At 39.3% G+C, this 26,919-nt stretch overlaps 1 protein-coding gene across 4 annotated transcripts in view; it reads right to left on the bottom strand.

Moving 5' to 3' along the window:
* Positions 1 to 1,832: 1,832 nt before the first annotated feature.
* NIPBL (NIPBL cohesin loading factor) overlaps positions 1,833 to 26,919 on the bottom strand; it is a 193,773-nt gene continuing 168,686 nt past the window's right edge. For 3 of the 4 annotated variants that reach the window (XM_044431126.1, XM_044431128.1, XM_044431129.1), the window contains 14 exons: positions 26,063 to 26,199; positions 21,085 to 21,225; positions 20,646 to 20,739; positions 20,390 to 20,544; positions 20,121 to 20,211; positions 18,907 to 19,080; positions 17,013 to 17,203; positions 14,383 to 14,490; positions 8,692 to 8,892; positions 6,708 to 6,854; positions 5,232 to 5,524; positions 4,805 to 4,979; positions 3,350 to 3,535; positions 1,833 to 2,805 (listed from right to left, as the gene is read on the bottom strand). In XM_044431126.1, the coding sequence (XP_044287061.1) occupies positions 2,440 to 2,805; positions 3,350 to 3,535; positions 4,805 to 4,979; positions 5,232 to 5,524; positions 6,708 to 6,854; positions 8,692 to 8,892; positions 14,383 to 14,490; positions 17,013 to 17,203; positions 18,907 to 19,080; positions 20,121 to 20,211; positions 20,390 to 20,544; positions 20,646 to 20,739; positions 21,085 to 21,225; positions 26,063 to 26,199 (2,459 nt within the window). In that variant the 3' untranslated portion in view covers positions 1,833 to 2,439. Of the gene's footprint in view, positions 2,806 to 3,308; positions 3,536 to 4,804; positions 4,980 to 5,231; positions 5,525 to 6,707; positions 6,855 to 8,691; positions 8,893 to 14,382; positions 14,491 to 17,012; positions 17,204 to 18,906; positions 19,081 to 20,120; positions 20,212 to 20,389; positions 20,545 to 20,645; positions 20,740 to 21,084; positions 21,226 to 26,062; positions 26,200 to 26,919 lie in introns of all 4 variants that reach the window. The other variant, XM_044431127.1, reaches the window with a different exon arrangement.

The following is a 26,919-nucleotide window of genomic DNA, read 5'->3' as shown; positions in this document are numbered from 1 at the left end:
GCCCATCTCTCCCTCCCCCAGTGCGCCCGCGATCAGGCCCATCTCTCCCCCCCACCCGCTAGCGTGCCGGGATGACGGGAGCCTGCAGGGATGGCAGGTATGATCTTGGTTGTGCTGGGGTGGCGGGGAGATGGCTGCACTTGTGCTCGGGGGGGGGGGGGGGGGGAGATGGCCGCGATTGTTGTTGTTATCACTTTGCTTCACATTTTTCTGATTTAAAAAATGGTTACAGCACAGATTAACCTTATTTACACTGAACCTTATGGGGAAATGTAACTTGGCTCACGACCAATTTGGGTCACGACCAAAGTCCTGAAAAGGATTAAGTTCGTGAGCCAAGGTACCACTGTATTCTGGGCCAATCACTGTGAGGCATAAATTTCATTGGCTATGGGAATATAAGACATTTCAAACATTTTAAGCTATATTCCACAGCAACAATATAGAAGTGCCTAGCAATACTGAATTACTCTAATATTTTCCATGTAAAATTTAAAGTAATAAAAAGCACTTAAAAGGTGCCTAGGAAGGTAAGCAAGTAACTACTAACTGCCATTCATACACTTCATTGTATTATGAAGTGGTAAAAGGTACCCATTAAATTGAAAGCTTAACCTTTGTTTTCCCACCATAAAAATTTTGCCCCAAAAGTACATGCAATTATGACACTTAAGACAAAGAGCAGGAAATGAAAAAATATTTCATAGATGATTAAATAGATTCTGATGAATTATTAGTCATGTCAGTTTAATTCTTGAATTCTGTACAAGAAAACTATTGTGTCACTCACTATTCCTCACAGATCAAGTAACACACTAGGGTTCTGTAAATTAATGTAATAAAAACCACATCCCATCATATATTATTTTTATAAAAGAAAATGGATGTAGCCATAATTTTATATTTGATGAACACCCACCTTTAAATAAAGTTTGAAATCACAAAAGGCTTTAAAATACTTCTCTGCTAATTATTTTTATACTATTAAATTCTTCTGCCCGTGTCACTATGCAAAAATCAACTTCTTTATGTCAATATCTGGAAAGTAGAACAGTTTATGAAAGGCTGGTAACAACACGTTGAAGCAATCACTCCAGTGACCTTTTAAGACAGCATTTCCAGTGTATAAAAGGTGAAAACAGAGTCAAGTAATAAAAAACCTATCTATAATACAACCAAGCATTCCCACCCAGTTTTCAAAAAACCAATTAAGGAGACATGTTAGCACTATAAGTTAAAACTTCATATTCATTCCTTCCCTTTGCAGCCTTTGACTGCAATCCAGCAATCATATGTGCAGCTAGGGTTTTCTGGTTCCCAGTTATAAAAAATCAGAAGCAATCACAAGAGGTGCTGTTGACCACAACAACTGTTTCTGGTGCAAAACACTCTGATGTCCTAACCAAGAGAACTATTTACATGGCTAGTCACTCAGAGCAGAGTAATGGTTAATTTTCCCTAATTTTTCAACATTGCCATATGGACAGCATTAGAAAGAAATTGAAGCATACAAGGCATAAACTATAGTTTCTTTTTATATCAAAATGTACTCTTGAAAATGTGTTTGGCACAGTGCTAAATCATATATAGTTAATACTAAATATTGCAGGATACAATAAAACCCTGGAGTTAACTTGTGTTTACACCCTTTTAAGGGAAAAAATAAAAGATACCAATTATTCAGAAGTCAGCCTATACAAACTGTATAAACAATATTTATGTCTTGCTTTGAAAACCACCAATATAGTAAATTTTACATAAAAGACTGCAAAATAATATAAATGGATTTAAACAGATCTTTACAATAAGAAATTCAAATGGAAACAGACAAGTAACAAAGAGAAGTAAAAAAATTTATTGCAGTATTCGTTCCACCAGATTTGCTGGGGATCCCTTTTCTTGTATTATTTTAGGGTGACCTAATACATCAAAATCTACATTTACAAAAACTCCTCCTGCAGATAGGTCATAGATACTGCATGCTTTTTCCCCCAACAGAATAAATTATATATCCAGGAGATTCTGCCATTTTACAGCCTGGAAAAACAATGCTTCCCTGGAAACTGGGCTAAGCTAAAGAAAGCCATCCGCTGCTAGGTTAAACTCCAAGAACACTTTATTAAGAACATTAACAGACTAATTTCCAACATTCACTTGTTTATTTTTTTTAAACAGAAAGGTTTTTTTCCAAGATATAAACAATTTTTGTTAAACTATTATACAGTGGGAGTAAAAATGAACTGAGAAGTTTCTGCTGCACAACAGCGAAGGAAGCTCCCACAAAAATGTTTACCAAACATTTCCTTCTGTTTCCTGCATCCCAGGTGTCATTCTTACTCTTCATTAAACTGATTTTTTTTTTTTTGCCAGAAAGTTGGTATTTCAAGTTTTTTTCTGTTATTTCATTTCCTGTAAAATTTGGCTGCATGTACAAATGCATTAGCTGGAAGTTCCATCCTTGGCGGCATACAGCGATCGTAAAGTCTGAACCACTTTATTAGTCAGCTTATTAGCACTCGTTAGAGCAATTTTTTTGTAAATAATGTCTGACTCTTTAATAGTGTCTACCCAAGGCACCAGTTTGCGGCCATCACGGCGCTTAGCCTCAGTCCAGGAGCCACTGTAGGAGCCTGCCATCCACTGAACACTGAAGCCATTGCTGGTTTTCTGTACTACTCTTGCAATTTGTGGTCGATCTTTGTACTTTGGACAGCAAATAGCGATGACATCCATGACATCAACACTTTCATTCATCTGTGCTGCCAACTCCGTAGAGTCTGAATTTCGTTTTGACCTTCTCAATGACTAAAACATTGGGAGGGGAAAAAAGACCAAGTGTTACACAAAAGAATTTGAGGAAAGTATTGCTTTTATTGCTTTTAATCCCTTGACGCCGGGAGTGGGGATTTCCCAGCACACATTCCATTGCCGGCAATGAGACGCACCGCGACCGCCAGCGCCAAGGGGTTAACATATGCTTGCAAAATCACATATTTTAATTTGTACCCGTGTCTTTTAACTTTTATCGATATATAAAATTATATGTACAAATGAATCATAAAGCTACATAAAAACTTGGCGACAATAAAAAGGATACACACAGTACATTCCAAAGGAAAATTTAAAAATTTATGCTAGATAAAATCTCTTCTATGTTTTTATTGTGTTTTCTGTTAAAACTTTCTACAAAAAGTTGTATAAACGGTTAAGAATTTCTATCTACAAAATGCTTTTTTCATATGGATTACATGACTCAGTGTACATTTTATTATAGACTGACATTTATAAGCACATAAAAATCATTTTACGTAATACGCTGCGAAATACGTTGACTCCTCCTCCGCCTCACCCCTGAAGTGCCTCCTCCTCTATCCTCCCCATCACTCTCATCATCCTCTGTCTCAGCTGCATTGTTTTTAGGGCTGCCTCCTCCGAGCAGCGAGGTAATAGCTTTGTTGCGAGCATTTGTGCTAGCAGACACTTCCCCATCTTCTTCTTCTTCATCAGGATCCAAGTGTTCCATAAGAAGTTTGAACTAGAAAGGATATTAGAGATCACATTAGAAACCCTTAAAAGGAACCACAAAACAGGAAAGAACAGGCAGAAAGGAGATGCCACACACTTCCTTGGGAAAGCTTTTTAAAGAAAACCAGTTTGGGGTACACACAAAAACCTCCAACTTAGTTTATTCGCTTTGGGTTGTCAGAGAGCATGCAAGAATGAGTGAGTGTGCTTGCCCCAACTATTTACCCACTTCTGGTGTGCTATACATTCCAGGGAAGTTTCAACCTTGGGTTGTTAATTATGATGTCCAAATGTTGAATGCTGGGTTGTTGAAGGAGAAACTACTCACAATTATAACCCAAGAACAAAATACTATGGTTTAACCCTGGGTCCTACCCATTTGGATATCATGGAAAATAACCCATAACATCATGTGCCTGGGCTGTTTAGCACCCTTGAAGCAGGCAAATGGTCAGGCGCCAGCATGCTCCTTTGTTCTGACTCATCCCCCAAAAACCACTGGTGAATGAAATATGGGTTGTACCATCATGCAGACCAGGTCAATGAATGTTTTTGTTATCAGATAAAACCAATCAGAACACAAAACAGGTCACTGTTTTCATTTATCAGTAGATCTTACCTAGATGACAAATCTAGCTGAGAATACCTTGCCTCTTTCCCTCAAACCACCCAATTACCTACAATCCACAATACAATTAGAATGTAACACTTCTGTGCACTAGAATCTCTTGAAAATTGAAGGACTTTCAAACTGTTATTCCTAAGAATAGTCTTCAGTAGATTAACAGGTTTCAGTTTGTGGCCACTATGTTTCATCTTTCAGTTTCTATTTTTAAATACTGAAAACTTTAAAACTACTTCAAAATGTTTCATACTTTTATACTGAAGCTGATGAGAAGCAAAATTCTGCAGTGCCTTAATTAGGATTACAGCAAAACTGTGTAGATTTCTACACAGAAATCTATTTAGAAAACAGATTTCCAAAACCCTCTCATGTTTGTGGACTCCAGTCTTTAGAAAGTAAACCAAGCTGAGGGGAAATCCACAAATGCTTGTGGAATGAAGGCTGTACAACCAGCAACCTTCTCTGGGTCATGAGCCATGTCACAAGCAGCACCAAAACATGGGGCTTGATTCCTGGTAAGTGCTGTGTGAACACTAACATGCTCCCCAGCAACTCCTCATGGCTGCAGCATGGTGGACTGGATTACTGAGCCTGGGGAATCTCACAGATTCCCGCCCCAAAATAGATTCCTTTGTCCCTAGTCTTAATACTTACATCCAAGTACTGTTTGACTATACTCCTCTTCACTTCTTCGGTGAGCTTGGAATTAGCCATATCACTTCGAAGGAAGTCCAGTGTCTGTTTTGGATGGAAGTGAATTCCTGCCTTCCTGTTTATCGCTTTGTCATATACTTTTGCAGATTCAGAGGGAGAATATTTCTGAATTTTACTATATGTGGAAAAAAGAAAGAAATGCTAAGTTATGAATAATTTCCCACATTCCTTGAAAAAACAACTATAATCAAAATTATTCTGAATTCCTTAATACAATCAAAAAGTACAAGTTTATTAAGGCATTAGTTTTTGCTAACCAAGCAAGTTTTGAACAAAATTTGATTAAGTCTTGAAGAATTCAAAATCTCAGGAATATGGACAACAGAGAATTATCAGGTGAAGAAACAAAAATTCAAATGATTCTTACCTATCAGAAAATCCACAGAGGTTTTTCAAATGCTGTTTTAACATCAAAAGCAATAGTATACCCTGGGAGACATTTGCAAATTCAATTAGAGGAGCTGAATTGTCTGGCAAGCATTTCATGACAGCATTTATATCATTCTCTTCATCAGTGTCTGAATCAGAATCTGCACGTTTTCGTGGCTTCCGAGGTTTGTGAATTTCTTCCTCGCTTTCACTGTCGCTTTCACTATTGCTTTCACTCTCACTCTCTTCATCTGATGAAGGCTTCCTTTCTTTTTTATATTTCACCATAGACTGAAAGAGGATGACAGAGTTGCTTTTAGAAGGATAGCAAACACCATTATAAATAACCTTTATGAGCGAGATCTGCTGACTATTCTTAACACCCAGTCATTCACAAACATGATCTATGAATTACTTGATCAATACAAATTAAATGACATAATGCTGGAAAAAGCAGTTATCACACACATCCAAGTTAGTACATTTTTGACATTAGATGCTTCCAGAATGAATTAAGATTTGTAAAATTGATTATTAGCAGTTGCATAACTCTTGCAGCATTTTATTCAGCAAATGTGACAAAAATGTAAAAATAAACCTGTTCTCATAAACCTTTAATATCATGAATCTCATGTAATTAGCTAAGCTATAAAATGTGCAGACTCTTCAGATGGAAATGGCTCCTATTATACTACCTAAAATATAAAAAATGTCAAATTCAGTGCCGTGAAGTGGTAAAAGAAGCAATGTGCCACAGGAGGTAGAACATTGGACAGGGACTCAGGTTCTAGTCCCACAGTCAGAGAGTTCACTGAGTGACACTGGGCCAGTCACCAACTCTCAGCCTAACTTACTTGACAGGGTTGTTGTGAGGATAAAATGGAAAGGAGGTGCAAGCCCATGTGAGCTATCTTTCATTCCTTGCAATAAAAATGTAAGTGTAAAAATAAATGAATGGATGGATGGATGGATGGATGGATGGATGTCTTTATCTTATGAATTCTGGATCCTTTAGAAAAGAAGTGGTACACATAAGACAAGCCAATATCAACCTAAAACATATCTTTGCCTATCTCCTTTAGTAGCTTACATTACTAAATTTTATTGCTAGATGTTTTACTGTATGGATGGCCCATCTGTATGTAACGGAGGCATCACTAGAAAAGCATTTCAGGTAAGCATGGAATTGGTTACACTACACAGAAACAAACTCTTTCTGCTTTGCTGTGCAGTACTGTGCTTCTACCCAGACTAGGGTAACTGGGGATAAACTCACCCTAAGACATAGTAAGCTAAATAAAGACTAGTTTGAACAACAAAGTGGCACTTTCTCATAGTCGCAGATTTGTCCAAAAGGATGGCCACCTGTATTTTAATGCATCCTGAATGATTGACAGTGCATGCTAGGACATTAAGAAATTGTATGAGAGAGGGAATTCTCAACAAGAAAAACCTTAATATACAATTCACTTACCTCTTTAAATGACTGCAGAAGGTTACTACCAGAAACGGATAATGTGATGTCTATGTGGTGCATTATAAAAAGTGGCTCTTCCTGGGTTTGGTAAGGAAAACAGGCTAGATTGTCTGCTATATACAAAAGCATATTCACTTCTGTTTTCTGTGAAAATAAAGGGAAATAATATATTTGTTTGTTTGTTTATTTAAAATATTTATATGCTGTCCTATTCACAAAAAAGCCTCAGGATGGCTTACAATATAAAATATAACATAAATAACATAAATAAATTCCTGACCCACACTGGCTGCAGTTAAAAACATAGAAAAGGCAATATTAAAACTTATTAAATTATCGCTGGAATACAAAGGTCTTAACCTGGGGCTAAAAAACAAATAACAATGGTGCCAGGCGGACCTCTCTGGGGAGCACATTCCATAGATGGGGCGCCACCGCAGAGAAAGCCCTTCTCCGGGTACTTTGCCTCCTAATATCTTTCACGGAGGGTTCCCGGAGGAGAGCCTCTGCCGCTGATCTCAAGGGGCGGGAGGGCAAATATGGAAGACCATAGTTAATATATAACCATCCAAACCAATCTGCTTTGTTTGGGCTCAAATGCTAAATAGAAATTTCTTCTTCCCTGAATGTAGAAACATAGAAACAGAGTAAGAAGGGGTCTGCTGGGCCATCTAGTCTGACCCCCAGCTCCAGCCGGCTCCACTCATGACATTCCTACCATGTGCATGTCCAACCTATCCCTGAACACCCTCACCGATGGGGCTTCAAACAGCTTCTGTGGAAGCTCATTCCATATTCTAGGGCTCCTATCTGTCAGGAAGTACTTTCTGACATCCAAAGTAAACCCTGGTTCCCCGAGCTTTGCTCCACTGGAAAATGGGTCTCTACCCACCTCTGTGTGACACCTCCTCACATACCTATATGTCACCAACAGATCCCCTCAGAGTCTCCTCCTCTCCAGACTGAAAAGACCCAGTTCCCTCAGTCTTCCCTCATACAGCTTTCCCTGAAATCTGGCCACCATCCTTGGGGCCCTACGCTGCACTGACTCTGGCTATATACTTCCTGTAATGTGGAGCCCAAAACTGAGCACAGTACTCCAGTTGCAGGCACACCAGAGTTCTATAGAGTGGTAGTAATACCTCTCTCGATCTAGAAGCCGTGCTTCTGTCTATGCAAGCAAGGGTGGCATTTGCCCTCTTGACTGCTGTATCATACTGCTGACTCATGTTTAGCCTGCAGTCGACCAGTCCCCCAACTATGCACTTAGTTCCTAAGTCACCAAGATAGGTATCAGGAAAGGATTCTGTTCCAATACCTCTAGCCATATTAGTTAACATATCTGAGAGTAATTGTGATCATTAGAGTACTGGGGACCTCAGAGATCCAGGTTCTAGTTTCCACTTGGCCATGATGCTTACTGGGTCACTTTGGGCCAGTCACAGACTCTCAGTCAACCTACCTCACAGGGCTGTTGTTGTGAGGATAAAATGGAGCTATGTAAGCCATCTTGGGTTCCTCACCAAAGGAAAAAAAAGGCAGGATAGAAATCTAGAGTAATTATATTATCAGGATAGGGGCAAAACAAAAGAGAAAAGAGTCTTTAGGTATTGGAAGGATGCTTGGTTGAGCAAGGAAAGCTACCAAGTATTTGGGAGTGGGACATGATGTCTGAGCATGCCCGTGAAGCAGAAATGTTAAAAGAAGCAACAAGTATTCAGACCCCAGGCAAGAAAACCTTACAAATGTTGCTGAAACCAGTTTAGAACTTGCTAGGACGTGGAAAAGAATGCACCTTCAGGTATAACTAGAAACTTTCAAGACCAGATTAATAAATACAACCCACCAAGACAAACCAAACCCACAGAACTCACAAGGAAAATACTGACCCATAGAACAAACTACACCCATGCAGGGTTGGGGGGGGCAATTCTTTTGAGACATTTAAAATGACTTTACAGAAACTTTGCATTATACTCACAGCTGTGTCATCAAAGAGATTGAGCAAAGAAATGAGAAAGGCTCGTCGGTGTTGCCGGTTCCCTCGGATCATGGAGTAAAGATGTGAACACAAAGCGCTGCTGGATTCATCCTGCCTAAAGCCCCTCACAGGATCTTTTAAACAAGTATTGATTGCCTGCTGCACCTGGTAAGACATCTTCATACCAGCTACTGCTTTCATCTGAAATTAAGAATATGCCTAGTTAAGTATTCATTTCTAAACAGCATAATTCAGAATCATGACTGTGTATCCATTTTCCCAAGCTAGCTTCCAGTGATCAATTTCCTTTTCTTTTCTATTAACTTAATACCATATCATACCATAACATTCAATACAAAAATATCAATAAGTGATCAAACTTTTCAAAGCATTTATAGCAGAATTATACACAAAATCAGTATATTGATATGCAGAAATGACAGAGCAATTAGTGAAGAGTTTAAATTCTAATTGGAGAGTATTTAGGTAAAAACTGAGAATTACACCGTACATGGTACATTTATAATTCCAGATAGTAATTCCAACTAGAAAGCAGGTTTTCCAATGCTGTTATTGGTCAAATGAACAAGGAGGTTCAGCTTCCAATTGCTTCCACAAAGTAAATGTGGTATTATATGCACAGTTCCCCAAAATGTGAAATGCTGACAGCAAACATGTTATGTTGAACTACTTCGATCATAAAAATGAAAGTAGTAATATTGTCTCATTCAGAAAGTATAGAGGCTGGGAAACAACTCTGGAGCTTGTGAAGGACAGTTTTATACAATATGTTTCATTATAATACAGAAAGTCAGGAAAGCAATAATCCCCTCTCCCTGCCTTCCCCATACTAAACTAAATCTAGAGGCTGAGAAAATAAAGGGTACAAATGAGGACAATGTTAAAGTGCAAACTTAAACCACTGCAAGACATGTAGTGTACTATACTGCCATGCCCCCCACCCCCAACAAAAAAAGGCAAGGCAAGGCAAGGCAAGGCAAGGCAAGGCAAGGCAAGGCAAGGCAAGGCAAGGCAAGGCAAGGCAAGGCAAGGCAAGGCAAGGCAAGAGTTTTTTACTATTCAGCTTAGACCCAGATTGTATGTACAGTGGTACCTTGGGTCATGAACACCTCAGTTCATGAACAAACAGAATTGGGTCGCAAACAAAAATTTCATAAAAATTTTGACTCAGGTCACAAACTCCGCATTGGGTGGCGACCACGATCGCGACCATCCCCCCCCCCCCACCGAGTGGGGAGATGGCCACGATAGTGCTGGACCAGGTGGAGGGAGATGGCCAAGATTACACCCGTCTTTCCTGCACGAGCACTCCTGTGTTTGCTCCTGTCTTTCCTGCGTGGGTGCGCCCGCGTTTGCGCTCATCTCTCCCCCCTCCTAGTGTCCCCGCTATCGTGCCCGTCTCTCCCCGCAGCACACCGGGGTGACGCGTGTGTGCAGGGATGACGGGCGCGATTGTAGTCATGCTGGGGGGGGATGGCCACAATCCTGATCGGGGGGGGGGGGGATGGCTGCGATCTTTGTTGTTCTTTTTCACTTTGCTTCACATTTTTCTGATTAAAACAAATAGTTACAGAACGGATTAACCTTATTTACATTGAATCTTATGGGGAAATTTAACTTGGCTCACAACCAATTTGGGTCATGACCAGAGTCCTGGAACAGATTAAGTTTGTGAGCCAAAGTACCACTGTACATTTCCAGCTTGTTCAACCATTGTTTAGCTGACTGGAACTATGCATTGGATCCATGGGTGCTTTCCTCTCCCCTGCACAACGGTTCACTTAAGCAACAGTTCTTTGTTATATCCAGAACAGGGAATAATGCTAACTAGGATCTCAACATTGGAAAATCTTGGTTTAAAGGTCATAATTAATAACCACAGAATAGGGAAATGTAGTATAATCAAGATTAGGGCAGTGAAAAAGAAAAGTAGAAGGAGAAAGTTACTGCGTCTGTAACACTATACCCCAATGTAGAAAGTCAAGAAGTGTTCTTGCCCAGACTCAGCATTTTCTTTCTATGACTCCTTGTTATTTATTTTTCTCTGTGCCCTACATTGTGCCCTCCCATCTCTACACACTCCTATTTCTGTATTTCCCTTTATGTAAACCACTTGGAGATTTTATTATATTAAATGGTATATAAATATTGTTAATAATGAAGTAAAACTTTCTATGCTTCTGTCTCCCCACCTCATAGGCCCCTGCTGCACAAGCATACGCATGTACTATTTCAGTCTCTCAACTTTCTTCTCACATTAAAATTTTTCTGCAACATCATCTGTCAGGTCCCCCTTTTTCTGTTTTAGTTCTAAGCCCCACTACTCTATTTCTATTCTTCATTGAGACAGTCATAAGAAGAAAGGAATATACTGAAAGAATCCTGAGTACAGGCTTGCAGACTGTGTGACGTAACTATTTGAGCAGCCACACCATGAACTCACAATCCAGGGAAGAAAAGGAGCAGAAATTCTAGCACAGTGAAACAAGCATTCTGCAAGCAGTTTTGATGGCTGGCCTAGAAGTAACAATCCAACATGTTTGTCTTTGAAGTGGCAAAAGGCTTTGAACAACTGGCAATTTGTCTTAATATACTGGGCAAAACTGGGCAAAATTAATCTTTCTTTCCAGAACAGTACTGTTAGGCACCATTTTAAGGAACAGATAAATCTGTTTGAATTTTAGACTTTCATAATAAGCAGGGAGTCCTGGACTACATGTTCAAAAAACTTCAGGTTTCTACAAAGAGTAAATATAGCCTATTTTGATCCGCCATCTCAGTTAGCCAGAAAAGTTTTAATGAAAAATCCTGCCCTTCCTATTCAACTGTTCCAGCTGCTGCAGCTGAATTAAAATTCATTTCTTATCATGACTATAGGTTGATGCTTCTTGTATATTCCACAGCTGGGCTCGTACACTGAATTGGAAAATTCCACAAATTTATAAATTTATATTTGTGTAATTATACGATACTCTGAAAGAGGCTTTCTTAGCTGGGCAGGAGGAGGAAGATGAGGAGGAGCTTGAGGGATTTAACATCCAATCCTTTGCCCTCATCAGCGCATTTTAAAATTCTTTTTTCATGTGGCTTTTCCCCTCTGCTAAAGTGAGGGATCCCCTGCTAAAGGCTGATGGATTTCAGAGAACTCCAGTGGATTTTCCTGATGGTCTGGCCAGTGCTTCTTTCAATGCCAGGTCACTTTTGGGAAGACAGAGTCTTCCCCAGGAAGCTGACACAACCATGGATAAATGTCCTCTCTCAGGTCAGTGTCTTGGTAAACATCTGAGCAATGATGCAAGTATGTGACAGTTAGAATGCAGGTGGAGAAAATATCCTGTCAAATTTGATCAACTGTAATGAGCTTGAAGCCTACTGTCAAATCTATTCTGTGGTAATGAGGGCAGCAAAGGAGGATTTCATTTCTAGTTCGACAAGCAGCTCTTCTGAGTGCTGGTATTTGGCCCAGAAAGAAAGTTGGATTTACTCTTGGTGAAAAACTGTGACAAGTTTGCAAGAAACATTGAAAATAAAGGCACTTGCATCCATCACATGATACAATAAGTAATGATGATGTCATGTGCCATCATTAATGCAATTGAGATCACCATCTGGTATAGTTGCGCAGGATTTATTTTATTTGATGTCTGAGGATGTGGACAAGGTGCTTGTTCATGTTCAGCCAATGTACAGTTGTTATGCTTGAGTCTTGTTCCTCTTGGTTTTTAATAGTCCAATGCCAAACTGGGTTGAGCAGGTTATAAACTCCCCTTTGAGAAATTGGGTGGTACTATTCTGTTTATTCTCACATAACGCTGGTCCTCTACCAGCTCCACTGGCTTCCACTTGAAGTCCGGGCCCAATTCAAGGTGCTGGTTTTGACCTATAAAGCCATAAAAGGCTTGGGACCAGGATACCTGAAGGAACATCTCCTTCCTTATATGCCCTCATGCCCCTTAAGATATGTGGGAGAGGCCCTGCTCCGGGAATCCTCCCTGAAGGAAGTAAAAAGGACATCTACTTGGAATAGGGCCTTCTCTGTAGTGGTGCCCAGATTGTGGAATGCCCTCCCTGGTGAGGTTTGCCCAGCGCTGAGCCTATATTCTTTTTGGCACCAGGTCAAAACCTTTTTATTCAATCGATATTTTAAAAATTAGTATTTAATGGTTTTAATCAGTCCCTTGATTCAATTTATATTATATATTGTTTTATTATATTGTATTGATATTTTATTGTATTTTGATTATAATATTTTAAGCCATCCTGAGATGCTGTACATAAAGGAAGGCATATACAAGTTTTAAATAAACAAACAAACAAATGGTTTGGTAACAAGGCTGCTTTTGAAAAACCTTAACAGGTATGCAAACCAGGAATACAACTATAGGCGAGCTGCTTATGCTCCCTACCTAAGTATGGTGCTTGAGTGATTGCTGATCATCTTCATGCTCTCTTGAATAAAAAAATATTTTCTGGCTCTATTTCAATCTGGTTTCTGGTCTGATTTTGAAATTAAGAGTGCAGTGGGCACCAAGCAGGATGACTTTTGCCAAAAGAGGGACAGTGGAGTTCAGTCCTATAGTGACTTAAACTGATAAGCTGTCTGAGTTGGGAAAGGCAAGCACTCCTTAGACAATTCCAGAAGGCAGTGCTAAGATATTGTTGCTCTTCCCCTTGTCAATTGTGCTATGATGTTCCCTGAGGCTCACTTTTATTCCCCATGCTTTTCAACATTGACATGGAACCATTGAGAAAAGTAACTTAGGGATGTGAGCTGAGGCATTAGCAATATCTAGATAACACCCACTTCTACCCTTTTCATCTAATACAGGTGAGGCACTTTATAATTGTTGTGAGGAGTTTGTCTTGCTAAGTGGTGTTCAGCCCATTCTAGAAGGTTTGTACTCCTACTGAAGGAACAGGGTGGGTAGGTAGATGCTCAAAAAGATGTTCATTTACATGAGGAGCGGCTTTAGAATATTTAGAACATGGGCAGTCTGTGCAGAAGCCAACTTAACAGACTCACGTGGACTTGTTTCCACCCAGATGCTCACGTGAATGCTTGGTGTGAGACAAAGTGGGGTTAGAGCAGAAAGAAAGCAGACTGGAGCCTGAGGGCCCACACAGAGGAATTCTGAGATATTCCTACCCCCAGACAAGATTCCTCACTCATTGCTACTTCAGTTGGTCTTAAATAGGGTAGTTAGATTACAAATCAGGACTGGTCCTGATATGTGATCATATTATGCCAATACTTTACTATCTGCATTAGCTGCCTGTGTATTTCCAGGACAAAATCAAAGGTGCAACCTTTAAGTCCGAAACAGCTTGGGGCCAGGTTAACTAAAGAGCACTTTGTTCTGTATATGCTAACCCAAACTCTAATCTATGACCTAGTTCAGGTACCCTGGCCAAATGATGTAAGTCTGGTGGATACAAGAGAAAACACCTTTTCAGTGGTGTTGTACAGTTTTTACTTTTTGCTCTGGTTTCATCTTGCTTTATTATGTGCTGCTTTTATTCATTGTTTCATAGTTTGTATTTAAAGTTTATACCACCCAGAAAATTTGAGTTACTGGGCAATTTAAAAGTGCCATCAAATCAATCTTTCTAGATCCACAGGAAAACATAAATGTGATTGTTTTATAGTAAACTAAATAGAAGTGTACGTACATGAATAAATCCAGCATATTTTTTGTCTATCTCCACAAGCTGCTGGTCTGCTTTGTTCCTCATAGAAGGCTCTGGATCTGTGCCCATGGCTATTAAATATGGCACACACTGGAAAAGAGAAAGAAAAATCATTTCAAGGCTTTCATGTATATCTATGGACATCTGCATTTTTGTCCAATTATTTTATTCACAGCTGTAAAGCAACAAATATTCATTGCCAGATGGCTCCAATAAAAACGGTGTCTGCGGGTGGCAATGTACATACCACAAAACTAAAGTATAATGTATGACATGAACATTATCCAAAGAGGCCATACAAATAATGATAGTATGACAACACTTGTGCTGGGTTTTGAAACAGCTTTCCTCTGCAGCAGAAAGGATTCTGGTTATGAATACAAGTGAATAGCCAATTTCTAATTCTGGGTAAGGCTGACTACTGAGTCAAATGTAAACATACATACACACACTTTAATATTTAAGTCTTTTTGTTGCATGTGCTTATTTATTACCCTAGCAAAGGATGCACCACTCATGCGCTGGTGACTTCCCGTCTTGACTTCTGTAACGCGCTCTACGTGGGGCTACCCTTGAAGACGGTCCGGATACTTCAATTGGTTCAGAATAGAGCTGCCAGGCTGCTGACGGGGACTGGACGTTATGTTCACATGACGCCAGTTCTCCGTCAGCTTCACTGGCTCCCCATTGAAGTCCGGGCCCAATTCAAGGTGTTGGTAATGACCTATAAAGCCCTAAACGGCTTGGGTCCTGGTTACCTGAAGGAGCGCTTACATCCATATTTGCCCAGTCGCCCCCTGAGATCGGCGGGAGAGGCCCTTCTCCGGGAGCCCTCCGTGAGAGAAATTAGGAGGGTGGTTACTCGGAGAAGGGCTTTCTCAGCGGTGGCGCCTAAGTTATGGAATGCGCTCCCCAGAGAGGTCCGCCTGGCGCCGTCGTTATTTGTTTTTTGGCGCCAGGCTAAGACCTTTTTATTTAAGCAACATTTTAAATGCTAAATACAATTGAATTTTATCTGGCCAGGGCGGCTTATTTTATAATGTGAGTTTTAATTAAGATTATTTTATATGGATTTTAACTTGTTTTATCTATGTTGTAAGCCGCCCCGAGGCTTCGGCGAATGGGGCAGCATAAAAATGTTTTAATAAATAAATAAATAAATAAAATAATAAATGAAATAAAATTACCATAGAAAAGGGGTAGAAAAGTATTTGAAATGGTGCAGGTTCTGAGTTCTACCTGGTCCTATGAATCCACTATCCAGTAATACCAAATTAAAAATCTTATTATCTAATATTGTCAATGCCCATGGTCATCTGTGAAAGAACTGCATGCCACACTTTTAAGAAAAACCTACAAATATAAACCAAGTCTTGCAACATAGAAAAAAGCTTTCTTAGGGTAGGTGTTACGAAAATAGGTGAATGACATTTCAGGACAGCTCAACTGTGAGACAGAGGAATGACATGTTGTAACCAAAGAGCAGACTGGTAACATAAGCTAAGTGAATGGAAGACATCACCACTTCTCATAATCCCTCCTTTTGGGCTAAAGCCCCCAAATCACCCAGGGACTTTAGCCACCTCACTATTCTCCAGGGTGGAATATTCCTATTTTCTCTTGTCATGTTCCCCTGGGTCATTATTATTCTCATGCCAAATTTCCCTCTGTGTTACTGCCCTAGGTACTGTTTCTTCTTCACAAGGAGAAAATGAACACCAGAGATAGACATGGTATTGAAACAACTGCTTTGTTTGCCAGCATTTTTCAAGAAAGCACTGCCATAAAGAAAGAAAAGGAGTTGCTTGCTCCATCAAACTGCATCTCCACTGCTTTGCTTTCTCTTAAGTAGGAGAAGGGTAGGAGAAACAGACAAATGAGCTAATTGCTTCAAAATATGCATATTGCCCAATTCCCTGATGTTTTTGTTGAAATCCACCCCACCTATTATACATTAAAATGTTCAAACAGGTCAGAAAGTGATTTCCAATGTATTTATGAACTATAAAACAAGCACATCAGAAACAGCTATAGATGGCCCGGGAGACCCCTTCTGACTCGCTCTGTTTCTATGACATCAATCCAGAGTTAGAGATTTTTTAAAAAATTTTTTAGACTACCCGGTATAATTTCATTCCACTGTTTTACTGAAATCTCTGTAGTAATGGGAAGTCAGTAAGTCTGGTGGTCTTTACAGGTAATTCTATAAAGGAACAAGAGAACAAACAACAGACAGGGTCACACAAACCCAAGCTAAACAATTATTAGGGATGAGGGACTCAGTGGGCTAAGGTTTTTGTTTTAATGCCAAGTTCTAATCATTCTTTTAAATCACTACTATAATGGCAGAAGAATGTTTGCTATAGTATGAATCATGCTAATTATTATTGAAAGGAAGAATATGAATCCTAGGAATGTTTTTTAAAATTCTAATTAAAACTTTTTGTTGCATGGCCAGAGAAATCCTATGACAGTGTAATGAAAAAATATAAAGATTTTTTATATCACAATCCTAAGCATATCTATTCAAAAGTAAGTCTTGCTGAATTAAATGACTCATATGCTTAGCTAAACCCATACAAGATTGCAGCCTTAATTATGCAATTACATACCTGAACCGGATGGATAAGACCCTGGTTTAATGTCAGTGCAATAACATTGAGAGCAAAGTGACGAACACTGGATTGTGTGTGAAAGAAAGCCTCAAGGACCTGTTTGAGATAAAGCTGCATGATAGAGCTGCTCATTCCCGAGGAAATATCACCCATTTCCTTCAGATCTTCCTGCTTTGCTACCTTTTTCCCTGTGGAAAACAGAAACCAAGGAGATATTTAAAGCATGTTGTATTCTTTGTCATATTATACGGAACACAGTTCAGGGATAGGCTTCCTAAGGTAGTGTCAGCATTTTTCAGTGGGAGTGCATAATACCTTCTTGATCTTATCTCTGGCCAATAATATTCTGTATGCTTTGCCTGGACCAGGAGGTCACATCTCCTTCTTCCTTTCCAAATGTTTTGACTGTATGACATCCATACAATCCATCCAATTCATATGTCTCTTACTTGGATATAATGGTGGCCATCCACCAGTGGCCAAATAGAAGTCACTGCCAGAATAGCTTTCCCTTTCCACTGCAATCCCCTATAAACCCTCCAGAGCAGATCTGAGGTCATATAATAAAGGATGTAGTAGAAATGGAAAGATCACTCATACAATGCTGGATTTAATTGTGTGTGCCTCCACACTAGCTGGCATGACCAACAGTGCTAGAGGTCTCTGAACTAGTTCCTCTTCCTTCAGAGACCAAAGAATACAGTGCAGGCCCAGATGTTGTATCCAAGTGTATAAGTGGGTCAGGCTTAAATTAGTTTGTTTTGAGCTGTGAGGGCACACTAAGATGAAGCTTCATTACTTCCTTTGAAAAGAAAAGAGAAAGAGAGAAAAAGAAAAAGAGAAAAAGAACAGGAAAATGAGCTCTCTCATAATATGCTGCAGCATTCAGTGACAAGTTGGGAGTTAATTAATCCATAATTGGCAGAGATGTGTGTTCTGTTTTCAGAAACAGATTACAAAGATCCAGTTTATAGGTTGTTAGCATGAAGTCCAAACAATCCGAAGACAGTTCTGATTGTTCATGGGTCAAAACCCCAAGTTAATCTACAAGCTAAGCACAGGTATAGAGTAGGTGATCTGTGAACCAGATCGCAGCCATTTCTCTTGTGGGTTTACTACAGAGGCAGAAGAAAGACTAGAAGAGGAAGATATTGCCTCAGTCTAATTCAGTAGGCAAGTCTTTCTTTTAAAGGAACTTGCGTCCTACTTCATTCAAGTTTTTGTGGGAAGAAAAAAATTCTAGTTCATCAGTAAAAAAATGTCAAATAAATCTGAAGATGAAGACAAAAGGTCCTCACAAACTCTATCACTATGAAGCAAGCAGGCCAGAAAATAGAGGAAAGGAACTCTTCCAAGCTGTCAGCAAAAAGATTCTTATTAGGGCTGCTCACCATGACCATTGCTTGTTGAAGTATGTGAGAAGGATAAGATGCAAGGTGTGTGGGGGGGGGGGCAAAAAACCCCAGAATTATCTTCTGGAGGATGGGCTCCTTGTAGCACAGGCTTCCCTTGCTAATTGAATGTTCTAGGAAACCAGTTTTATCAAAACGAGAGTACTTTGAAGGTGACTGAATTTTGAACATGTAAAAATAAATACACGACTTTTTATACATAAATTTCAGGGGTTTGTGGGTCCCTCCTCATACTCAAAGATATCATGCTTTGCCTGCAGTTAAATAGTACAGTCTATTTGACTCCTACATTCTGCTGTATGTATGGATCTAGGCTAATTGCTTACCCCAATATCTGTGAAGCTTTCATTAAATAAGTAAATTATTTTCATGTTTCTTTGCGTGTATACAACAGAGATGGACCTCAAAACTGAACTTTGGTTACTTAACATCAACTACATTTAGAATGTGCACTTAATGGACTAACAATCATCACTCACATTCTCTATCAGCTTGTTGCATACGTGTATCTTCCTCTTGGAGGTAAGTCTGGAGGTTTTTTAACACCTGAATTTTTAAATTTACTGAGGAATTCTTATCAGAAAGAATGTTGTTATATAATGTTTTCACTTCCTGTTCAAACATTAGACCAGGATGCTGAATGAATGCAAACCCTAAAAGAAAATAAGGAAAGAAAATACAACTTAATAAATCTTTTCATGGAATCTCATTTTTTAAAAAATCAAGAATGTTTTAAAATATAGCACAACTAATATGCCATTTTCATATGTGCAGGAAACATGATATCAAGCTCTCTTTGAAAGTATACTGAACAGAGATAGCCTTGTTCCAGTTTTCCATTCTGTGTAACCTTCTGCTTATGTTAAATATGGGATTGCCTTTGTGAACAGCCTAGCAAATTCAGTTAGACCAGAATGGACCAGCAACATTTTTAACTAGGAAATTCAATTGTATAAGGCCAGTATATCCATCAGTACCAGCTTCACATCTATTTCTGAGCCCAATTCAAAATGTTGCTTTTGTCTAATGACTCCCTAAATGCTCTATAAGCAGGTTATGTGAAGAAGAAGTTAGATATGGTAGATGACTACTGGGAATAGGGCCTTTCCGGTACTGACACACCAGCAGTGGAACATATACTCTGTAGTTTTTTTGAGAGCCAGGTGAAGTCTTCTTTTTAAACTCTTAAATTTAAAATCTGTAAGAGGCATACTGATTTTATTAGTCTAGCTGTATTTTACTGTTATGAGAAACCTAGATAACTTTGTTAATGGGTGACACATAATTAATGCTAATTTAAAAATAAATTAAAAAGTGTGGGATAGCAGTGGGTAACCTTAAAACAGGTCACAGCAAAAGCATAAATATAAGAAACATCACATTTCCTCTGACATGTATACAACTCATGTGCATAGATTCAATGCACAACTGTCGCCTGAACACATTACCATATGCTCATAAAATGTTGTTTTGCAGCCTTCTGCAACCTATTGTTTTCCATACTTAAACTTTTATCAGCCCAAGCCAGCATGGCCAATAATATAAAATGCTGGAAGTTGTCACCCAAAGTATCTGAAGGGTAATACACTGGGGAAAGCTGCTGCATAGGAATGCAGTCTGTAGCATCATAACCAAGTATTCGTACAAGTAAGATTAGTAAAATGAAGACTTCAAATCTTTTTTAAGTTCTTACCTAGACCAATAATGGCTTTTGTTTGTACCTCCTCATCTGAATGCTTGGTAAAATACATCAGCAGTTCAAGTACTTTATCTTTAATGTTAACCTAGTTAAAAGGCAAACAGCATGGACAATCAGGAAAGAAGGAAATGTTTCAGATTCATTAAAAATTACTTAATATGTAACACATTTTTCTAAATTTAGCTACCATTGTTCCAGGGATTTTAGTTCATGCAAATTTACTTTTCAATGCAGCACTAAATCAATAAATGCAGTGATTTTACCTTGCTGTTTCCTTTAAAATCCTCTTGATCAAAATCAAAATGCCGACACAGTGCTCCAACAGTGAAAAGAGATCTAAGGAGTGCTGGTTTATTTGCAGTAAGTATTGTGCTGTTTGGGTCTTCTTGGTGTTGATTTTTTAACTTTGAAAGTGCTCCTGAAGAAAAATAAACTGTCTTAAAATCTGGTCTCCTTCTATGGAATATTTTGTGAACTCTTGAAATAAATATTAGATATTCTGGATGAAAACTAACTCACCATAGTATCTATTAAAACAGGCCCATACAAATTTATAATTCTGAGTGACCTTGTTAACAACAGCCCCAAGGCAGCTAACACAATGTTGCACTACCTAGAAACAAAACAGAAAATGTTACAGTTTCCTTACAAGTAATCTCCTAGAAAATTCAAAGCTGTCAATGGAAAAAGAAAGACTTGCTTTTGTGATAAGGGGGTAAAGACTACCACAGCATTTAATTTATTTCTAGCCTGTTTTTCTGTTAGACAACTAATAGCCAAGCAACTCATAGTTTTGAGGTAAACATAAAAACAATGTCATGCAATGAAAACAATTACAAAAGAAAAAAGCTGAGTCTTATTTATAAAATTGAATTAACAGGGCCTCAAATTGTTCCTTAAATATAACACGCTTCATTCAGTAAAACAAGTTGAACTCAAAGTACAAACTAAATCTTACTGTCATGCCATATTTGATGATAAGTTTCATGAGATCTTCTTCAATAGTAGCAAGGAAAGTCTCACTTGGATGCTCCATCAGTGGCACTACCAACTCTAAGATTTTTGCAACATTGCAGATAACCATGAAGTCATTTTGATTCTAAAGGAAAAATGTATATGATTAAACATCTTCATTGTGCTTTTATTTTTATACTACATCAGGTCTGAATAAACAGCCATGAAATAAAACCAATAAAACATGCATACTATCAGACAGAATGATGCTACAGAACAAAATTCTAAATGGATTCTCATCTCCCCTTATATACATATAACTGGGAGATTCTATTAAAAAGTATATTGCAGATAGATATATAAGAAAGAGATGGACACTAAGATGTTATTAAACAGACCACAACTTCACTGAAAAACATGGCATGTATGCAAATCAGCTAAGACCAGCATGGCGTGTCACATGGCATGTCTCACCTACTGCATAGCTCCAGCAGATAGGTAAAGCTACGGAGTAATGCTAATAGCAAGTATGAAGTATGCATAATAAGTTTCAACCTATTCAACTTGCACCGCATCTCATTAGACTGTAGGGACAAACTGCAGGTTTCAGAGTCCAAGTACCCTAGTCTGAAGGCCTTGACTAGCAATGCCAAATTAGACCACTCATGCAATCAGTAACCTCCTTACAGGCTTTGCCATTTAAGGCAGAAAGTATTTTCTTCCTTGTTTTTGTGAAGGTGTGATTTAAAATATTTCTCAGTTTTGCATATTGAGAAATGTGCACCCTCAGCTTAAGAAAATATATATATTCTAAATAAAATGTGCAATGTGCTCAACAGGCTTGGTTATCTGCACTGCTGTGATCAAGCTTTGAATACAAAACTTAGCATTTTATTCAAAGTTACAATTGTTAGTCAATGCATAACATCAATTCTCTAGCTGAAATACTGTAAGTTTAGAAAAAGAAAAGATTAAAACATAATGCACAATGAAACAATTTAATTAATTAATTAAAACAGTGCAATCCAGAAACAACACTGAGTAAAACATATGCCACAGCTAAACAGCTAAAAACAACTTCATAGGACAAAAAGTAACCACCGCCAAAAGCTGACATTAATACAAACAATCTTAAAGATAATAAAAGGATACTCTTCAAAATATTGAAAGATGTTAAAATGAAGTTATGGTTTGGCTGAGTAAATCTGCCTTTGTCTGGTACTGAAAGGATATTATTTGTGTAACAATATTATGTATAGGTGAGCCTATCAAGGAAGTGCATTCCAAAACTAGGGTGCTACCATTGAAACTGCTCTCTAAAAATGCCAGATCAAGATGGCACTCTGCAAAGGACCTCTGTGGATGATCTTAGGGCATTTTGTTGTTGTTCTTGTTAGTTGAGAGTCGTGTCCGACCCATCACGACCCAATGGACAACATTCTTCCAGGCCTTCCTGTCCTACACCATCCCCTGGAGTCCACTTAAGCTCACGCCGACTGCTTCAGTGACTCCATCTAGCCACCTCATTCTCTGCCGTCCCCTTCTTCTTTTGCCGTCACTTGTTCCCAGCATTGGGCTTTTCCCCAGTGAGTCCTTCCTTCTCATTAGGTGGCCAAAGTATTTGAGTTTCATCTTCAGTATCTAGCCTTCTAAAGAGTAGTCAGAGTTGATCTCCTCCAGGACCGACCGGTTTGATCGCCTTGCGGTCCAAGGGACTCGCAGGAGTCTCCTCCAGCACCACAATTCAAAGGCCTCAATTCTTCGGCGCTCAGCCTTCCTTATGGTCCAGCTTTCACAGCCATACATTGCAAATGGGAAAACCATAGCCTTGACTATACGCACTTTTGTCAGCAGGGTGACATCTCTGCATTTTAGTATGCTGTCTAGATTTGCCATAGCTTTCTTCCCAAGGAGCAAGCATCTTTTAATTTCTTGGCTGCAGTCCCCATCTGCGGTGATCTTGGAACCCAAGAAAATAAAATCTGTCACTACCTCCATTTCTTCCCCATCTATTTGCCAGGAAGTAAGAAGACTAGATGCCATGATCTTAGATCTCTCAATGTTCAGTTTCAAGCCAACTTTTGCTCTCTACTCCTTCACCCATATCAAGAAGCTCTTTAGTTCCACTTCACTTTCTGCCATTAGAGTGGTATCATCTGCATATCTGAGGTTGCTGGTATTTCTCCTGGCAATCTTAATTCCAACTGGTGATTCATCTAGCCCTGCCTTTCTCATGTTGTGCTCTGCATACAAGTTAAATAGGCAGGGCGACAGTATACAGCCTTGCCAAACTCCTTTCTCAATTTTGAACCAATCAGTGGTTCCATGTCCAGTTCTCACTGTTGCTTCTTGACCCGCATATAGGTTTCTCAAGAGACAAATAAGATGGTCTGGTACTCCCATCTCTTTAAGAACTTGCCACAATTGGTTGTGATCCACACAATCAAAGGCTTTAGCATAGTCAATGAAGCAGAAGTAGATGTTTTTCTGGAACTCCCGAGCTTTCTCCAAGATCCAGCATATGTTGGCAATTTGATCTCTAGTTCCTCTGCCTCTTCGAAATCCTGCCTGTACTTCTGGTAGTTCTCGGTCCACATACTGCTGGAACCTAGCTTGTAGGATTTTGAGCATAACTTTGCTAGCATGTGAAATGAGTGCAATGGTGCGGTAGTTTGAGCAATGTTTGGCATTGCCCTGTGGAATTGGAATGTAAACTGACCTTTTCCAATCATGTGGCCACTGCTGAGTTTTCCAAACTTGCATATTGAGTGTAGCACTTTTATTTTTACTGCATCGTCTTTTAGAATTTTGAATAGTTCAGCTGAAATACTGTTGCCTCCACTCGCTTTGTTGTTGCTCAGACTTCCTAAGGCCCATTTGACTTCACATTCCAGGATGTCTGACTCGAGGTCAGTGACCACCCCATTTTGGTTATCAGGGACGTTAAGCTCTTTCTTGTATAGTTCTTCTGTGTAATCTTGCTACCTCTTCTTAATCTCGTCTGCCTCTGCGAGGTCCCTGCCATTTTGGTCCTTTATCATGCCCATCTTTGCATGAAACGTTCCCTTCATATCTCCAGTTTTCTTGAAGAGATCTCTGGTCCTCCCTATTCTATTGTTTTCTTCTATTTCTTTGCACTGTTCACTGAAGAAGGCCTTCTTATCTCTTCTAGCTATTCTCTGGACTTCTGCATTCAGTTGGGTGTATCTTTCTTTCTCCTTGCCTTTCGCTTCCCTTCTTTCCTCAGCTATTTGTAAAGCTTCCTCAGACAGCCATTTTGCTTTTTCTTTGGGATGGTTTTAGTTGCTACCTCTTGTACAATGTTGCGAACCTCTGTCCATAGTTCTTCAGGCACTCTGTCTATCAGATCTAATCCCTTAAATCTATGTCACCTCTACTGTATATTCATCAGGGATATGATTTAGGTCATACCTCAGTGGCCTAGTGCTTTTCCCTTCTTTTTTCAATTTAAGCCTAAATTTTGCAACAAGAAGCTCATGATCTGAGCCACAGTCAGCTCCTGGTCTTGTTTTTATTACTGTATAGAGCTTCTCCATCTCTGGTTGCAGAGCACACAGTCAATCTGATTTCTGTGTTGACTGTCTGGTGATGTCCATGTGCAGAGTCGTCTCTTGGATTGTTGGAAAAGGGTTTTTGCTATGACCATTGTATTCTCTTGACAAAATTCTACCAGCCTGTGGCCTGCTTAATTTTGTACTCCAAGGCCAAACTTGCCTGTTATTCCAGTTATCTTTTGGCTTCCTACTTTAGCATTCCAATCCCCCATAATGATATCATTTTTTGATGTAAATTCTAGAAGGTGTTCAAAGTAATGCTTAGAGTTGGATACAGAAACTAGTGAAAGTCATCCATATATTTTGCCAGTCCCCAGCTGTAAAAAGTTTGAAAATCATTGATCTAAACTGCATCATGTAGCTAAATATAAAACTTCATTTATTCCAGACTGCCATTTTCATTAAGATATTTATTCTAAACCAGGGGTCTCAAACTCAACTTACCTGGGAGCAGTCTGGGTGAGGCTGGGACACATCAAGTGTTCCACCACCGTGGTGGTGGTGGGCCGCTCATCCCGCGTTGCTCCCGGAGGCCAGCCCGGGCACCGCCGGTGCTTTGAAGGCCGCAGGGCCCCTCCCCTGTGCCCTGCCCATCCCGGCAATTGGCCCGCAGGCCGTGAGTTTGAGACCCCTGTTCTAAACTGTAGTAATTTTCAGTATTTATAAGACGTCAGGATTGTGACAAATTTATCATACACATAACAGTTAAGTTTGGGTAACTTTCTCAGCAACTTATTGTGGCCTCTAGAAATGTGGCATGGCCCCCGGGGGCCATATGGCACATGCTGAGAACAGCTGTTTTAAGAGAGCTGTAACACGAGAAGGTAATAGACATGCTACTCAGGAGGCAGAAGAACGGGCTGATGACCTAAAAATAGATTTCTTCTACTCTAATAAATTCCAGTTTGCAATGATTATTCTTAATACTACTACTATTACATTTATACCTCACTTTCTTCCTCTTCACTTTATCCTCACAACAAATATGAGTTAAGCTTGGATAAGAATCTGTGGCTAGCCCAAGGCCACCCATTGAGCTTCATGACTGAGTTGGGACTAGAATCCACATCACTCCAGCCTAGTATGCTAACCACAATGCTCCATGCAATAGTTATCGAGTTTAACCTGCTTTTCAGCAAAAGCTCTCCAAAACAGCTAACAAACCATTACATTTTTCTGCGGGGGGCGGGGAGCAAAATAAAGCTGGTTAGTAATAAATTCGGTATGAGCTACAGAAATGAAAAATAAAGATAAATCAGAGCAACCCAAAAGACCTCAGGAAATAAGCTACTTTAATCAGGTGCTTAAAAGCCAATAGGTATAGCAGGTACAACAACTTTTACTTCAATCATTAGTTTATCATACCATTAACAGAAACAATTTAGCAGAAAAGTAGTGAGTACTTACGCTGCATTTAGTGGTAAGATACGGCTGCATGGTCATTGCATGTTTGACCATTAACTGGGGCCTGATTTTGCTAAATAGGAACAAAGTGGTTATGCAAGCTACCAAGCGACTTGAATTCACGCCCTTGTTGTCAGAATCTACAAAAATAAAGGGAAATAGATGTATGCACTTAAATACAAAGATACACACATATACAATATTTTAATTTTCATTATGATGTCTGAATACATAGCAATTGTTACTTGTAATTCTTTAAGTGGCATGTGTATCCTGCTAGCAAGGCAAGTCAAAGAGAAGTACCACAACCAGACTACCAAAAACTGCTTACAGTGGTCTGGCTATTGTAGTTAGTCTTCAGTATGGTTTTGGAAAACAAATAAACTTTCAATCATAGTTTGTTTTTATAAACTAGGAATGGGTAACCATTGCATGCCAGTGGAGGCCACAGCTGAAGACATTAGTAGGTGTGGTCAGGGCTGGTATCCTCCTTCATCATCAACACACACATTCTCCCTTCTCTCTCTTGAAAAAAATCCAGAATGTCTCAGATTAAAACATACTGAGGGAAGAGTAACTCCCTCCAGCTCAAACAGAGAAGGATAACTTTTATTTTACCAACCCCACCCCCATGAGTCACAGGAATTAAATTGCACTATTTTCCTTCACTTCCCCTATACCACAAACTCCCCATTCTCAGGTACTGAGCGTAGTGCAGCTTTTCCTTCAACAACTAGCTCCTCCTGCATAGATGTTGCACAGGGAATTTACATTTTATATTTACAGTCTTTATATCCTTATTTAAATTCATACCCTGCCTTTTTTCCTTCAACAAACCCAAGGCAGCTTACACAATTCTC

This window comes from Varanus komodoensis, unplaced genomic scaffold (genome assembly GCF_004798865.1).
Source record: "Varanus komodoensis strain SLA01 unplaced genomic scaffold, ASM479886v1 scaffold22, whole genome shotgun sequence".
NCBI lineage: Eukaryota > Metazoa > Chordata > Lepidosauria > Squamata > Varanidae > Varanus > Varanus komodoensis.
This window is presented reverse-complemented; position numbering and strand designations above follow the sequence as displayed.